The 15298-nt window shown below is 42.0% G+C and overlaps 1 protein-coding gene across 2 annotated transcripts; it reads right to left on the reverse strand.

The window, feature by feature from the left end:
• Positions 1 to 983: 983 nt before the first annotated feature.
• On the reverse strand, positions 984 to 15089 carry SAR1A (secretion associated Ras related GTPase 1A). Of its 2 annotated transcripts, XM_046027190.1 has the most exons (8): positions 14982 to 15075; positions 14286 to 14394; positions 10113 to 10186; positions 9870 to 9989; positions 9367 to 9432; positions 6323 to 6426; positions 3222 to 3353; positions 984 to 1578 (listed from the first exon to the last, which is right to left on the reverse strand). In XM_046027190.1, the coding sequence occupies exons 3-8, from the start codon at positions 10168 to 10170 to the stop codon at positions 1462 to 1464; spliced, it is 597 nt and encodes a 198-aa protein (XP_045883146.1). In that variant the 5' UTR covers positions 10171 to 10186; positions 14286 to 14394; positions 14982 to 15075; the 3' UTR covers positions 984 to 1461. The 2 variants fall into 2 exon arrangements, with proteins under 2 accessions (XP_045883146.1, XP_045883145.1); XM_046027189.1 differs by lacking the exon at positions 14286 to 14394 and having other exon boundaries at positions 14982 to 15089.
• Positions 15090 to 15298: the final 209 nt, after the last annotated feature.

The raw sequence follows: 15298 nt of genomic DNA on the forward strand, positions 1-15298 counted from the left end.
CCTCACATTAGACACCAAAATTCCACTGAATTTATTTCAAACCTTTGCATCATAATTTTGTTTTGCGGAAACTACTTGTAATCTCTCATTAAAGAAAAATGAAGATATCCACCCATTTTAAGAGAGGGTCTAAGATCCTGAAAATCCAATTTTACACGTGGCACTAAGAAAAAGAAATGCTATAAAAATGATCATCACACTAGTGGGCATGCTGAGGCTTTTATACTGAGCTCTTAATGACAAGGGACGCTGGCTCAGAAAGAACAACACTACACGAAGTCCTCAGTTTCCCCAGCTTATTTCTGTCATGGAGAAAGGCAATTTCATACCACAACCCCCCCCCCCAAATAAAGTAACCTAGAAAAAGAGCTCATGAACATTCCCATAAAGAAGCAAGATCTTGCAAGTGAGAATTTTAAACCCCACTACATAAATCTTTCCTGGATCCAAACAAATGCTACAAATGCCAGGTTTTTAAGTTCTCAACTCACAGAATTAAAAGCCCTTCAGCTCTACCTGCCCTGTGTGACTCACCTATCCCGAAAATGTTCTCCTAGACTCTGTGCAAAAGTAACGGACACATGCCTGCAGTGTAGGACAACATGGGGGATGTTCTCTTTTGATGCCAAAGTCATTTTTTTAATAACTGAAAATGAAAAAGATGCTATGGAAAGATAAAAGCAAAGACTGCCTGAAATTTGTAGCTTTGTAAGTAAAAATAATGAAATCACCACTCTATATTGAACTCCTCCACAGCAAACCAACCATCTGTTCTACACACCAGGTGAGGAACGACCCTGGCTGACCACAGTGGAAACCTGCCGCCGCCACCAGGCCGGCCGGGCCCTCTCCTGCTCCTCTGCGCACAAGGTTGGCGCCACCTACCACAAGGCAGTCAGAGAGCCGGGGAGCTTGGCTCACTGACCTGCTAACTCAACAGAACTAAGTTCACTCAACTGAGCTCTGGCCTCCAACATGTTTCATGTGCATAATTTTATGAAGAAGCTAAATGCCATTCACTAGACCAAAAAAAAAAAAAAGAAAAGAAAACTCTGGACCAAGTAAATTTTGAACTCAGAAAGTTAGGAGGGACACCAATGACATTAACAACACTTTCTTTAAAAAATAGAATCACTTTCTTTTGAAATCAACCACAGTGGTGAGACGTGTTTTTCTTTTCAGGTGCCCCAGGATGGCACACAGCTTTACCCAGCAAATCCTGCCAGCTTCCAAGTCCCGGGATGCTGAGCCGCACCAGCACGGGGGCAGCGTTACCTCCCGACAGCGTGGAGAAGAGCACATGTCACCACTGGGCCATGAGAGAGCTGACAGAGACTCTTGGCTTCTCAACGCCAGACACGGTTGAAGAGCTTTCCTTGTTCTATTAGAAAAGTTCATGAGGAAGCTGTGAATAGGATCAGTCCAGAGAAGGAAAACTCGTTTATTTTCACTGTCCAAACATCAGTCAATATACTGGGAAAGCCAGCGGAAGCCCTCGCCGTAGCCTTGCCTCTTGAGCACGCTGCACATGAACACTTCCATGGGGCGGGCGTTCAGCTCCTTCAGGGTCACGTTCCCCTAAGGGAGGCAACACCAAGAAAGGCCTGTTAGCATTCTCATGGTGGAAAAGCTTGAAAGGGTGATCACAAATCACTCTCTTTGTTCCTCAAAAGCAAATGGAAGTAGGAATTACTTATACAAATGGACTCAAAGCCATACAGATTATCTTCCTCAGAGCATCATGCTTTCAAGACAAAATAAGCAGCACAGTTCCAAAGAGCCTTTACTTTGAACACACCAGCATCTCGAAAGTTACAGCAGCTAACCAAGAAAAAGGCCACTAGAACCCACAGAACCAGCATGCTCTTTGATGGAGAGAAGTCCAAGACTCGTGGAAATAAGGACATTCCTGAGGCAGCTGGCTGGCTCAGCTGGTTCAGCACCACCAACTCTTGGTTTAGGCTCAGGTCATAATCGCAAGGTTGTGAGATCCAGCGCCATATAGGGCTCCTCATTTAGTGGGAGTTGGCTCAAGATTCTCCCTCCCTCCATCCCTCCCCCCATCACGCATGCTCTCTCTCTCAAATAAATAAATCTTTAAAAAAAAAAAAAAAAAGGAAGGGTACTTGGGTAACTCAGTGGATTAAGCATCTGCTTTCAGCTCAGGTCATGATCTCAGGATACTGGGATGGAGCCCAGCTTGGGACTCCCTGTTCAGCGGGCAATCTGCTTCTCCCTCTCCCTCTGTCCCTCCCCTTGCTCATGCTCTCTCTCCTTCTGTACACTCTCTCTCAAATAAATAAACTCTTAAGGAGGAAAACAAAAAGAACACTCTCTTTAGCACAAGCATTCAGAAACTAATAAATTATATCAAGGAATTTAAGAATTCATGTTGTGTAACACTCATGTAGAAGAGGGGAAATTAAATTAAAGCTAATGTTTCTAGAAAAAAACAGATAATCAAAAAGAGGTAACACTAAGAAATAAGAAACCATAAAAAGAAAAAAGTCAGAAGGTTATCAAAGATCTCAAAAAGGAAAATTTTTAAAACTGATCATGCCAAAACTTCAAGCTGAAAAAAACCAGAATTCCTGCTTAACTACTGCTGATCTAGATTTTCTCTCTCACAAGCACTGCAACAAGTTCTCCTTCCAACTGGAAACAGCATATAACCTACTGATCCGGGAGACTCAGGTTCTATTCCTGGTTTTATCACTGACTTGTTGTGTAGATCTGAACAAATCACTCTCTGATTTTCCTCATCTTCAAATTAGGGATCACAGTCCTACCTCGCTCGGCGAGAAACACTGACGATAATCCAGTGCTTGGGTTTCAGGGCTTGGAAAGTGATCATGAATGACCACTCTTCTTTATAACCTGAAATCTCCAGTCAAAAACAAAACTGATTTCTGGTTAAGGCGGCCTTCTTCAAAAAAGATTTCTCTGAATGAGATTTGAAAGAGAGTCAGAAAATTCTTAAATTGGTAAGCCTGCCTTTCCTCCCAATTTCTTCATCCTCATATAACTGAGGAAAATTTCCTCAGATAACAGTGAAAGAACAGGCTCCTGCCTTCACAGCGACTACAAATCACCTATGGCAAAACCAATCCTAGGCCCAGTTAAACTTTTGAAAGACAAGTAAAATCTAGATAGTAAAACAAGAATTTCTCAAACGCTGTGAATTTCCTTAATAATATGTTCCCCGACGATTTTTCTCTTACCTTTCCTGTGGTCTGTCCATAAAGCCCAAATATCTCACGGAGTTTTTCTTCACTGATCGCATCTGTTCTGTCAATCTTGTTACCCAAGATCAGGATTGGCACATTGGATATTGTTTCATCAGTCATTAGCGCCTAAAGACAACATAAAGGAAGAGCTAGGTGAGAATCTATGAATGCCCACTAGATCACAAAAACCACCTGGACCTTCACTTGTCTACAATGAATCAAATGTAAAGAGAAATATCTAATCGTCTTTATACCTGAGCAATGATATAAAAATGCTGACATTATACAACACTCTTAATGTTACATAAGAAGCCCCTAAAAATTACCTTGACATTAAGTAAAAATCCCCTAACAGCCTCAGAACAATTGCAGCTTCAGGCTCTGTCTATTTACAAGGCAGGAGAACTGCCTCAACCTTAACTCTGAGATAAATCACTCAACCACAGACCATCCTTGGGATCTCCACTGAGCACGGTCCTAGAAGACTGAATGTTTTGGCTACAGAGTTTCAAGGAGGGCTACAGAAGTCCCCGAGTGTACACTGAGTGCTCAGTGTGTGCAAAGCACTATCTCAGGCACTGAGAGGAGTACAAAAAGAAAGGTAAGACATATCCCTGGCCTCAAGAAATCCTCACTCTATGTTCATACATCTGTCAGCAAAGCAAAGCAAGTGTATGATTAAGCGTCACAATGAACAAGGACAGAATATAAATACTAAAAGACATTCAGGGAAATCAAATGGCAAGGAAAATGGTGGACTTAAGGAAAGTCTTAGCAAAGCAGAGGAACCCAAACTAGGCTCTAAAAGAGGGGCCGGATTTGGACAGATGGAAAGGAGAAGGAAGAATATAAGCAATGGCTTTACGGTCGGAAAAGAATTCAGAAAGCCACATGGAGAATCGCCTGTCCTTATATGTTGACACACAGTAATAACAGAATGGGAAGGCATGGTGCCAGCCTAAGAAGTTAGTTGCAACAGATCCTTAAGACCCCAAATCCAGAAATTACTGGATAGAATCTAAGCCTGAGGGGCTCAGTCAGTTAAGCATCTGCCTTCGGCTCAGGTCATGATCTCAGGGTTCTAGGACCAAGACCCACATCCAGCTCCCTGCTCAGCGGGGAGTCAATTTCTCTCTCTGCCCCTCCCACCCCACTCTCCAAAAAAAAAAAAAAAAAAAAAATCTGTGCATAAAAAAACACAATGAAGTCACACATAGTATCTATGTGCGCTCAGATAAGAGACAATGACCTAGCCTAAGATGGCAGCATCCAAGGAACAGTGAGTGCAGCAGGCACTGTGGACAAAGAGGTGAAGAGACTGATGTCTGGAAGACAAGACAGGAAAGAGGGGCCTGAGCTGGCAGAGATTTCGAGCCTGCGAATCCAGTGCCCACTGACAGGAAAAGCTTGGAAAGGAGAGTAGAGCTGAAGGGATAATGCAGAACATACTTTTGACCATCTTAGGTTCTAGGAAATGTTAGACAAAATCAGAGTAAGGATGTCATTTCATTGATTAAATACTAACCAGATGCTACTCTATGTCTGATGCTTTGCTAAGTGCAAGCGTTTCACAAAGAACAAAACTAGGTCCCTTCTAAGTTCACAATCTGATGAAGACACCTGCAAGAAAACCAGTGAAGACCACAGACATTGATAAGGTGGCGAGTCTAAGTCCGAGAGGTCAGGGAAGGCTTTGGGATCTCCTAAAGGACACTGTTTGATTTGCCATTAAAGTGGGCGGGGTCAGATGAGAAAGCCAGGCAGGGACAGCCACCACTTGTGCAAACTGAAGGAAGGACAAGTTGTTCTCTATGTTTGGAATGTAGTTCAAGATAGGCAATAAAGAGAAAAGAAGCTGGAGAAATAAAGAGAGGAAAGATCAGGAAGACTTCATGTGCTATGCTAAAGACTTGTGGATTTTATCCAGAAGGTGACAGAGTTCTATTAAAGAATATTAGATAGCCAATGATGTGTCTGAAAAAGTTCCTTCTAGCATTTTAGAATGTGGCAGGGTGGTAGTGAAATCTCCGGTCATTCACAGTATCTGGACTGCATGTCCAGGTAGATGGTAGGGAAAAATTCCATTCTGGGAGACTGGAATTGGCAGGTGGAGCTCTTTAGTAGGCAGCATTATGTGTGAGGCTGGATCCCAAGAGAAGTTTAAACAAAAGAAATCCATAGGGGATTCAATGGCATGTGAGTGGCAGATGAAGGAATGAGAGTAGCCTTGATCAGCCTGGGAGGAAGTACAGACCCTAAGGAACACCACGGTTTAAGGGCTAAAGGGGAATGAGTGCCTGTGAAAGAATCTGAGAACTATTAACCAGGGAGAGCACACCAAAACCAAGAATGCAAATGGGAACTCAAAGAAAGAGAGAATGCCAATACCAAGAAGTCAAGTAAGAGAAGGAATGCCCTACAAGTGATTCTACATGAGACCAGAGCTATAGATGCAAGAAACGTACTCACAAATAAATGTGGCACAGGTTCAAACTGCCAGGAACAAGAATGCAGAGAGACAGTTACAAATCAAATAAAAAGAAGAGGTGCAGGGTGACCCAGTAGGGATTAACAAAGACAACATGACAAGAACTGTGAAGCCAAGCAAATGCAATGTTGAGAAAGGAGAAAACCTGACAGTATCAAATGCTGCCCATGACCCAAACTGACAACTGAGAACAGACTATGAAGGTCTGTGAGGTCATTCAGTGCGAGGGGGGCAGGCACAGAGTGAGAACCCAGATTCAAACATAAAGAACCCTTAATCTCTCTCTTAAGGTTTCACTCTGAAAAAGGGACCATCCACGGTACGTGAAGGGAAAAGGTGTCACTATGTCAGGGCAACAGGCACACACTGGGGAGTGTGGGAGCAAACTGGACACAGTCACCCTACAACAGATATAAACAACGTTAACTTCCTCAAGTTCAAGCTGAGTCTCCTCAGGACACTGAAAAGCAAGGTCTTCGATTTAAAACACGTTCTTCCTGTAACTAGGACTTCCATCAAATGCTAACGGGAATGCTGAAGTGCTGGCACTACTGACCTGTATTCCTTAAAAGAAACAGAGGCCAAGAAAAGAAAAATATAATCGTACATTTAGCTCAACTTTGGATTCCATGAGGCGAGGATGATCTGCACAGTCGACCAGAAAGACAATCCCATTAATTGCTGGGAGGTAATTTTTCCAAACGCGACGTGCTGGAAGACAAAGTTTGTAGTTGCATTTAAAAAAAAAAAAAAGGTATTTTGAAAAATGTTTCTATTTTTTTTGCCCTAAAATGGGCAAACTTTGGCTCGGTTTCAATAGCATTCAATTCCATATGGATTCTCCAAGTCCCAACCAGTATTAAATAAGAACAAAGGGTATATATATACACTGATGGTCCATGAACCTGATTTTTTTTCAAATTAAAAAATCCAATTTTTTTCAGATTAAAAAATCAAGGTTTCGTGCCTGATTTTCAGAAAAACTGCAACATCTGGCAATCCCACACATACCTGCCCACATGTCACTGATCAGCTGGAACTAAGTGCCCCTTTAGATGAAATCTGGGCTCTTCCATTTGGCAAAGTTTTCACCATTCTCTACTGTCTGAAACCCAGTCACTTTGACTCAGTTAAATGACCTACCTTACCCCTAAAGCCAAATTCATCAAGATGCAAATTACCTGTCCACACACCATTCAGTCCCAAGTTAGTACCTAAATAACCAATGTGTACAGGTACTGACACACCCTCTCCATCCACTCTCAGGAGATGAGACCTGACAGGTAGTTGAAGTTCCCGGGCAATTACCTCCGTCTCCCATATTTAACCCAGGAGGAGTTATAAATTTTATTTATTTTTTTTGTTTATGCCATGAAGTGATAATGGTTTGGGAAGCAATACTTTAATTATATTATAATTTCTAAGCCATTCATTTCTAGTACTTTCACTGGGATGAGTAACAAAGCACATCTGCATCAAATAGTTAATAATGGTTATTTCTAAAGAGTGGGATAGGGAGAGGCTGGGGAAACTTCCACTTTTTGCTTTCCATATTCATATGCTGAGTGTATATTCAATTTGTTATATGGAGCCAGAAGTTTTGTTTTTTTTTTTTTTTTTAAAGTTATCCCTATAACCAACCTGAGGCTTGAACTCGCGACCCTGAGATCAAGAGTTGCATGCTTTTCTGACTGAACCAGCCAGGCACCCTGAGCCTGGCCTACTTTTATAAGTTAAAATTTTTAAGTTTTTCTTTTTAAAAGGAAATCTCCAAATATATAGCATTTTAGTAATTTCTGTAAAATGGTGACTAAGTTATTAGGATAAAGTAATTTGTTAAATAAATTTTCCGCAAACAAAACAAAACTACACGTAACACATTCCTCCCCTTCTTAAACTATCAAAACCTGAAAGCTAAATTTATCACACCGAATACCACCCTAAGTCTCAGTTCGGGGGGTCTAAAAACATCTTTCCTACATTCTCAAGGTGGTCTAAGCTCAGTTCCCACAACTGTATTACCTCTGAATTTCAATTTGTAAGCAGTTACAAATCCTTTTGAAAGAAGCAGAAAAGCCACCATACACCCATTCCTACCCAAATGAGAACAATACAAGCTCATTACAGAGATGATCTATAATCCTCCATCGAAACACAACTACTGCTAATGTTTTTGTATATATTTGTTCAATCTTTTTTCTGTACAGATATTTTATGTGATTATGATCATACTACATATGATTTTGTGGGATATAAATATTAAGTGACTAAAATAAATGTAATTATGTTCATGAAATCACTGACTGCAAAATCATTTGGATCACTCCTTAGATTTTTGGTTAAAATTACTTGGCTAGGGGCGCCTGGGTGGCTCAGTGGGTTAAAACTACTCTGCCTTTGGCTCAGGTCATGATCTCAGGGTTCTGAGATCGAGCCCCACATCGGGCTCTCTGCTCAGCAGGGAGCCTGCTCCCCCCCCACCGCCTACTTGTGATCTGTCAAATAAATAAATAAAATCTTTAAAAAAAAATTACTTGGCTAAAAAATTAAAATTACCAATATTCTATTCCTTTAACTATACTTTTAAAAAGCTGTATTTGATTCAACCTAATACAATGAATGCTCCAAAAGGAAACTTCTCAACTCCATTTAGTAACAAATGAATAAATCTGACAAAATTTCAATATTTTTCCTACTTTGCAGAATATTTATTCCCACATCTTAAATGTTTTACTCCTAAGCCTAAAGTCTTGCCAAATATAAAGTAAGTGTCCATCAGAAAAAGATGCTCTGGTCTACGTATCTCCAAAACCCACACAAGATACCTAATAGGAATCTAGGAACCAAATGGACATGGCCTGCGTAAGGCAAAGAGTACTATAAAAACAATACGGTAGAAGGAAATGTTCTACCAACCGCCCCATATGAAGAGAGTGTACTAAATAGATCAGAGTGGTCACAAGTATATCCCTGTTAGCGGCACCTGGGTGGCTCAGTCGGTTACGCCTCTGCCTTTGGCTCAGGTCATGATCCCAGGGTCCTGGGATCGGGCCCCAAATCCAGCTCTCTGCTCAGTGGAAGCCTGCTTCTCCCTCTCCCACTCTCCCTGCTTATGTTCCCTCTCTCACTGTGTCTCTGTTATATAAATAAATAAAATCTTAAAAAAAAAACCCAAAAGTATATTCCTGATATTATTTTTCCAACTTTTGACAAATTTGAAATTACTTACAAATAATAATTTTCTACATACTTACACTCCATTGAATAGGGATATAAAAGAGACATGATTAAATTTGATATTGTATTAGATCTTGCTCAAGAGGAAAAATGCTATAAAGGAGATTATGGAAACAACTGACAAAAAGAGAAATATATACTACACAGTAGATAAAAATAAAACTTCCTAGGTTTGATAATTTACTATGTGTTACATAGAGACTAATAAATTGGAGCAAAAGGTATAAAGGAGTAGAGTTCTCCATATGCAACTTTTGACAAGTTTGAAAGTACTTAACAATTTTAAGTAATAAGATCTCAATCATAATTTAATCATAATTTAAAAAGGCAAAAATGTCACACTGCTTAAAAAAAAAAAGAGGGAATAAAAAGAACCATAAGTTAACAGCATCCTTCCATTGAATCGTCTCTTACCTTGCTCATGCCCACCAAGATCAAAAGTTGTAAACGTCATTCCAGCAATTGTCAGCTCTTCTGAGGCTGAAAAATTGTCAAAATAGAAAAAAGACATAAACTCCTCCATCCAATAAGGCCCAGCTCCCAGTACTGTACGCCAATACAAATGCAAAACTTAATGAAGCTTTTACCTTGGAAAGAAAAGGATACAAGGATGAAAACATTCTTAAATTATTCTAAAAAGCCAAGTTTCTTTTTCTCCAAAGTGTGTGTCTGCTGCTTCTTAGAAGTAGATATGGGAGATGTGTCCCCTTAGAGAACTAGTGAGAATTGATACTGAGAGTCCCAGAGGGTTAGATTTAGGGGTATGTGACCTGAGTGTCCTACATGGAAATTTTTTTCAAGTGAGTTGTCTTTAGAGACCTCAGTTAATACAAGAAATGAGTCAACTGGGGATTCATCCTCAAACCATGACAATGACCTTCAAGTATCAAAAGGTCACCTGGTATTTTCAAACCTACTCGGATGTAATGTTGGAACATGTTGGCCCAATCGGTCATCTTTGAGCATGTGTAGAAGAGTGGTTTTGCCTGCATTGTCCAAACCCAAAAATACAAGTTTTCCAGATTTCTTGTAGAGTCCTAAAAAAGAAAAAAAATTTAACATAATTTTGCTTTCTACTTACCAAAGGCTGATTGTTTTAGATTGTTGGATGAAATGTACAAAGTTTGAAACCTAGATATATTTCAAGGAAATGGCTTTACCTAAGAATTGGAGCACACTGCTGAAGCCATTGTAGATCCACTCAAAGATGAAAGACATTATTAATGCTTACTACCTGTATAAAATATGAAAGCAGCAAACATTAGCTTTCTGAATGCTAGTATAGTTCCAGAGAAGTTAACTCTTATTCTGTAGCCCTGATGCATGTTTATTGTCCCATGTTTTCAGGCTTAAGAAAACAAAGATTTCGCACCCTGGAGGGGAGTCTCTGGGGTCCTCAGATCTGTTCAAAATCCTGGTTTTCTATCAGTTTTCAACCTATGATACTCTGAGGGCTAGGAGCTAGGAGTTAAAGATACACTTTCGGGGCACCTGGGTGGCTCAGTTGGTTGAACAACTGCCTTCGGCTCAGGTCATGATCCTGGAGTCCCAGGATCGAGTCCACATCCCTGCCTAGCAGGGAGCCTGCTTCTCCCTCTGACCTTTCCTCTCTCATTCTCTCATTCTCTCTCTCTCTCTCTCATTCTCTCCCTCTCTCAAATAAATAAAAATAAAATCTTAAAAAAAAAAAAAAAGATACACTTTCATCTTTTACTGTGTAACTTTCTCCTCCAGGCAGCTGCTCATTCACATTCCCTAGATACACCACAGCTATTACCAGTTAATAAAACCTCTAGGAAATGAATCCCATCAATAATCTGGATCAAAACATCACATCGATACACTAAGCAGAAAATAAGAATGAAAAGCATATTAATCCTTCCTTGTAAACAGCTCTAAAACACAGTTACCAAAATCCTAATGGCTGACATGATTTGCCCTGCCCCACTTACCAATGACGATTCTTTTTTTTTAAAGATTTATTTGAGAAAGAAAGAGAGCTTGTGGGAGGTGGGGAGGGGCAGAGAGAGAGAGAATCTCAAGTAGACATGCCAATGAGCAAGGAGCCCCGAGATCATGACATTGAGCTGAACCAAAAGTTGAAATCTTAATCAACTGAGCCACCCGTACGTGCCCCACCAATACCCTTTCTGAAACAATATTATTTAACCCCTCTTGCAGATTTGTGTCTCGACTTATAAAAAGAGATGATATCACTATTTTGGAGAGACATTAAGAAATAAGATAATCTTTTCGTAATATGAGTAACCAAGACATAACCCATTTTACAAACAGTGATTTTCTTAAAATAAGAGTACTTGTTTAGGGCATAGAAATAGGTTCCTAGCCAAGTACACACCCTAATTAGTACTAACACTAAGACCACTTTTCATACTGTTTTCCATAAGCCTAAACAAAACAAAAGATCACCCAAAGCTACTAGAAGTCTACATACACTGGTAATGAGCAAGAGGACCTCTGAAAGAAGTTAAGAAGGTAAGATCTAAAGCCAGTACTAATGTCAAAGTTTCTGAGGTTCAGCATTTCCTGGTCACTGAACTTTTGCCTCAGTATCTCAGATTTGGTGCAGGTAAAAAAAAAAAAAAAAAAAAGAAGATTCCCCCACTTTCACTCCTCTTCATCAGGAAGAGCATATTAACACAAGGCTACAGTAGATGTGACCAACTATTATCAAATGCAACTTTCACGAACTTTCGTTTCTTTTACTAGTGACCTTAACGGGGTTACCCACAAAAACCCACCTAGATTCTTCCCTCAAAGAATGCTACACTGGGTGCCTGGGTGCTCAGTCAGAGGAACTGTGACTCTTGATCTTGGGGTTTTAAGTTTGAGCCCCAAATTAAGGGCCGAGACTACTTAAATAACTAAATGTGAATACACACACACATACATATATACAGACACAAACATATATTTAATATACATATATATGTGTGTGTGTGTGTATATATCTTTCTTTTTCTGTCCAGTGACTGAGTTGGGTTTTTGGTTTGTTTTTTTTTTTTTTTAAAGATTTTATTTATTTATTTGACAGAGAGAGATCACAAGTAGGCAGAGAAGCAGGCAGAGAGAGAGAGAGGGAAGCAGGCTCCCTGCCGAGCAGAGAGCCCGATGCGGGACTTGATCCCAGGACCCTGAGATCATGACCTGAGCCGAAGGCAGCGGCTTAACCCACTGAGCCACCCAGGTGCCCTGTTTGTTTTTTTAATCAGGCCTGGGCACCTGGTGGCTCAGTCAGTTAAGCGGTTAAGCGACTGCTTTCAGCTCAGGTCATGACTCCCAAATCCTGGGATCCAGTCATGCACTGGGCTCCCTGCTCAGTGGAGAGTCTGCTTTTCCCTCTGCCGCCTAAGCCCCACTCCCAGCTCGAGCTCGCTCTCACCCTCTCTCAAATAAATAAATAAAATCTTTAAAAAAAAAATCAGGTCTGACTATAAACTTTAGGGGCTGCCTAATGCTTGTTTTCTATGGCTCTTATCATGGAAAGCCAAATGAGGCTTGGGAGTTTGGGTGAGAGCGGAGGCTAAGACAAAAGCTTTTGCAAAAAAAATAAATAAATAAAATAAAAATACTAACCTTGGGGGTTTTTTGTCCTTTTCAGTAACATTAAAATATATTTTGTCAGGGTGCCTGGTGGCTCAGTTGGTTAAGCATCTGCCTCTGGCTTGGGTCAGGATCCTGGGGTCCTAGGATTGAGCCCCACGCTGGGCTCCCTGCTCAGCAATGAATCTGTTCCTCCCTCTCCCTCTGCCGTTCCCCCTGCTTATGCTCTCTCTCTCTCACTCAAATAAATAAAATTTTAAAATATGTATATTAATATTAATATATATTACATATATTTGGGGAGGACAGGGACCAAATTTAGCATGTTAAATAATTTGTCTGATAACTTAGCCGGCACTTTAAGAAGTTTAATGACTTAAATACACCTACAAAGCTCCTGTTTTTAAGTTTCCACTGTAGGTAAGTAAAAGAACAATGTGCCTCTTCTCCACAATTCCCCCCAAACCAGTCATCTCTCCCTTCTACTCTTCTCACTCTACAACCTGGAGAAGTGATGCTCACCTTTACAGAGAACCTCTCTTTAAGATCCCTCCCACTCTGATCACTCCTTTAAAACCCACTGGTACATATTCATTTGTACACACAAGTTGCAGTCAACACTTCTACAGACTCTTTGTAAAGTTTTACCACATCATTTTACAAGTCTTCCAAACTCAATGAATTCTCCAAAGCTGAAAGTGGGAAAACCCCCACTTAAGGAATTTTTTCACGGTAACTGAATTAGTTTGATTTACCAATTTATCTTCCCTTGACATTCCTGCTTTAATTAAAGGTCCCTCCAAAATGATCGATGGAAAAGTGCTTGAAGAAACTCTTCAGGTGATGTTAAAAAAAATAATAAAAACCATTACTGGACCCAAAGTGTTGTACTGTATTGCTACCCATAGTTAAGGAAATGGCTTTGGTGGTTCCCCCATCCTTGCAATCTTAGGGTTTGTAACCCTCGTGAGCAGTTCTACAATACAGTGCCTGCACATACATCTCATGTCCTACTGGGCAGGGGTCCTTAGCCTTCGATAACAAGACAAGGACACTGACACTCCTAGGTCAGCTGGCTGAACCAAAAACTGCTCAGCTAAAGAAGTCTAAGTGCCAAAACTTAAACCTTCCTTTGAAAATGCCAAAGCTAAAGCTCTTCCTGTTAATATTACATAAAATTCAAATCAAAATCACAAAACTGCTTTTAAAGAAACATAAAACTTCCTTAACCTACCAGCTAAACAGATGATAATCTTTCTAAGTTTCCTTCCTTACAATTTATCACACCTTCTGAATGGTATTCTAATAACTAGCATTCTATTTACCTCCTATCCTTGAACCATTCTACCACTTTATGGCATCTTGTGGCCAAACTGGCATACTCTCATTTAAGAATTTAAGAACTCTCAACTACCACAAAAGCACTGCCAATGTACCCCAAACTCAAATTTGCCTATTTCAGGACTGACATGAGAATGAAGTAAATAAAAAAGAAGAGCACTAGCCAATGCTGACCATTAGCCAATAATGTATGCATTACTCTCTCCATATACTCATTATTTCTTAGGCATACTCTTCACAACTTGGAGACACCATTGCTGACAGATCTGGGAGAGCAGGCTGTTGGTTCTTAGCTAAGAAACCAAGCTTAGCTGCAGGGTAAATACCAAAGGTCAAGCCCCCAGGCAAAGCACCACAGGTCCCCTGTCACGACCTAAGCAGATGGGTCGGGGTAAAGAGAAAAGACAAGAGCAGGGGAGATTACTAACCGAGACAATTTAGTGCCAGCCCTCACAAGCGCACTCCCGGCCTCCAGGAGAGAATCATGAAGAAAACACTAATCTATACCAAACGCACTCGAAGGAATTTTTCCACGCACTGAAAAGAGGAAGGAAAAGAGAAAGGTGGAAGAAGAAATATGGGGTTCGAGACCCAGGGCATCAGACGATAACAGAGCTGAAAGTCGGGAAGGGGGGTGCACACTGTACTGGGAGTCAGGAGATCCGGTTCGAAAGCTCTTCTCGTTATCTGTGGGGCCTTGGCCAATTCAGTGCCTCCCGAGCCTTATTATTCCCCCGCACCAAGGACAGTCATCAAGGACCCCCACCAGCCCGACCCAGGGCTGTGAGGCTCCTCCGAGACGGGATGTGAAACCGTTTCGCAAACCTGAGCGCACAGTACAGACAAGAAAACTGTTACCCCGCCCAGCAGCTGCGGGACCCCGAAAGGAATGCAGATCGACCCGACACCCCAAGGGCTGTCAGGGAACGGAGCAGACCTGCCAAGTCGGCCCGTCCCCACCCAGAACCAGCCCCGCGGCCCCACAGAACCGCCTGCGTGTCACTTCCCCCCCACACACACACAGCAACCCCGCCTGAGCCGGCCTCCGCCCTGACCCTCCCCGCCGTCCGCCCCAGCCCCTCCCGCCCCTCGGCTCCTTCCTTCGCAGCAGCCCCCCGACTCACGGCCAAAGGGGGGGGGGGCTCCTCCGGCGGTGGCGGGCGGCTTCGACCCTCCCTCACAGCACACAGCCCAGCAGCACCCGGGACCGCCAGCTATTCGCCGGATATACGTAACACCTCCTCCCCCGGGACTTCCGGGCGCGTGCTTGCCCCCGCCCCCTCGTAGCGTCGCGGCGCTCAGCCACGCGGGGGCCTCCTACAGACGACTCGGGCGCGGATGGGCGGGCCTGAGGCGCGCAGAGCGACCCCGGGAGCGGGCCACGTTTGGCTCCGCCCCCCACCGTCCGGAGGGCGGGGCGCGCGAGACGTGGCAGGGCCGC

The sequence above is a fragment of the Meles meles genome, chromosome 13 (assembly GCF_922984935.1).
Source record: "Meles meles chromosome 13, mMelMel3.1 paternal haplotype, whole genome shotgun sequence".
Taxonomy (NCBI): domain Eukaryota; kingdom Metazoa; phylum Chordata; class Mammalia; order Carnivora; family Mustelidae; genus Meles; species Meles meles.

Excerpts from the sequence above, each read along its gene's own strand:
- SAR1A (XM_046027189.1), bottom strand. The coding sequence starts at position 10,170 with ATGTCTTTCATCTTTGAGTGGATCTACAATGGCTTCAGCAGTGTGCTC. Across the intron at positions 9,433-9,869 it reads TGTTCCAACATTACATCCGA|CCTCAGAAGAGCTGACAATT; the intron begins GTAGGTTTGAAA and ends ACAATTTTTCAG. Across the intron at positions 3,354-6,322 it reads AATCCAAAGTTGAGCTAAAT|GCGCTAATGACTGATGAAAC; the intron begins GTACGATTATAT and ends TGTTGTCTTTAG.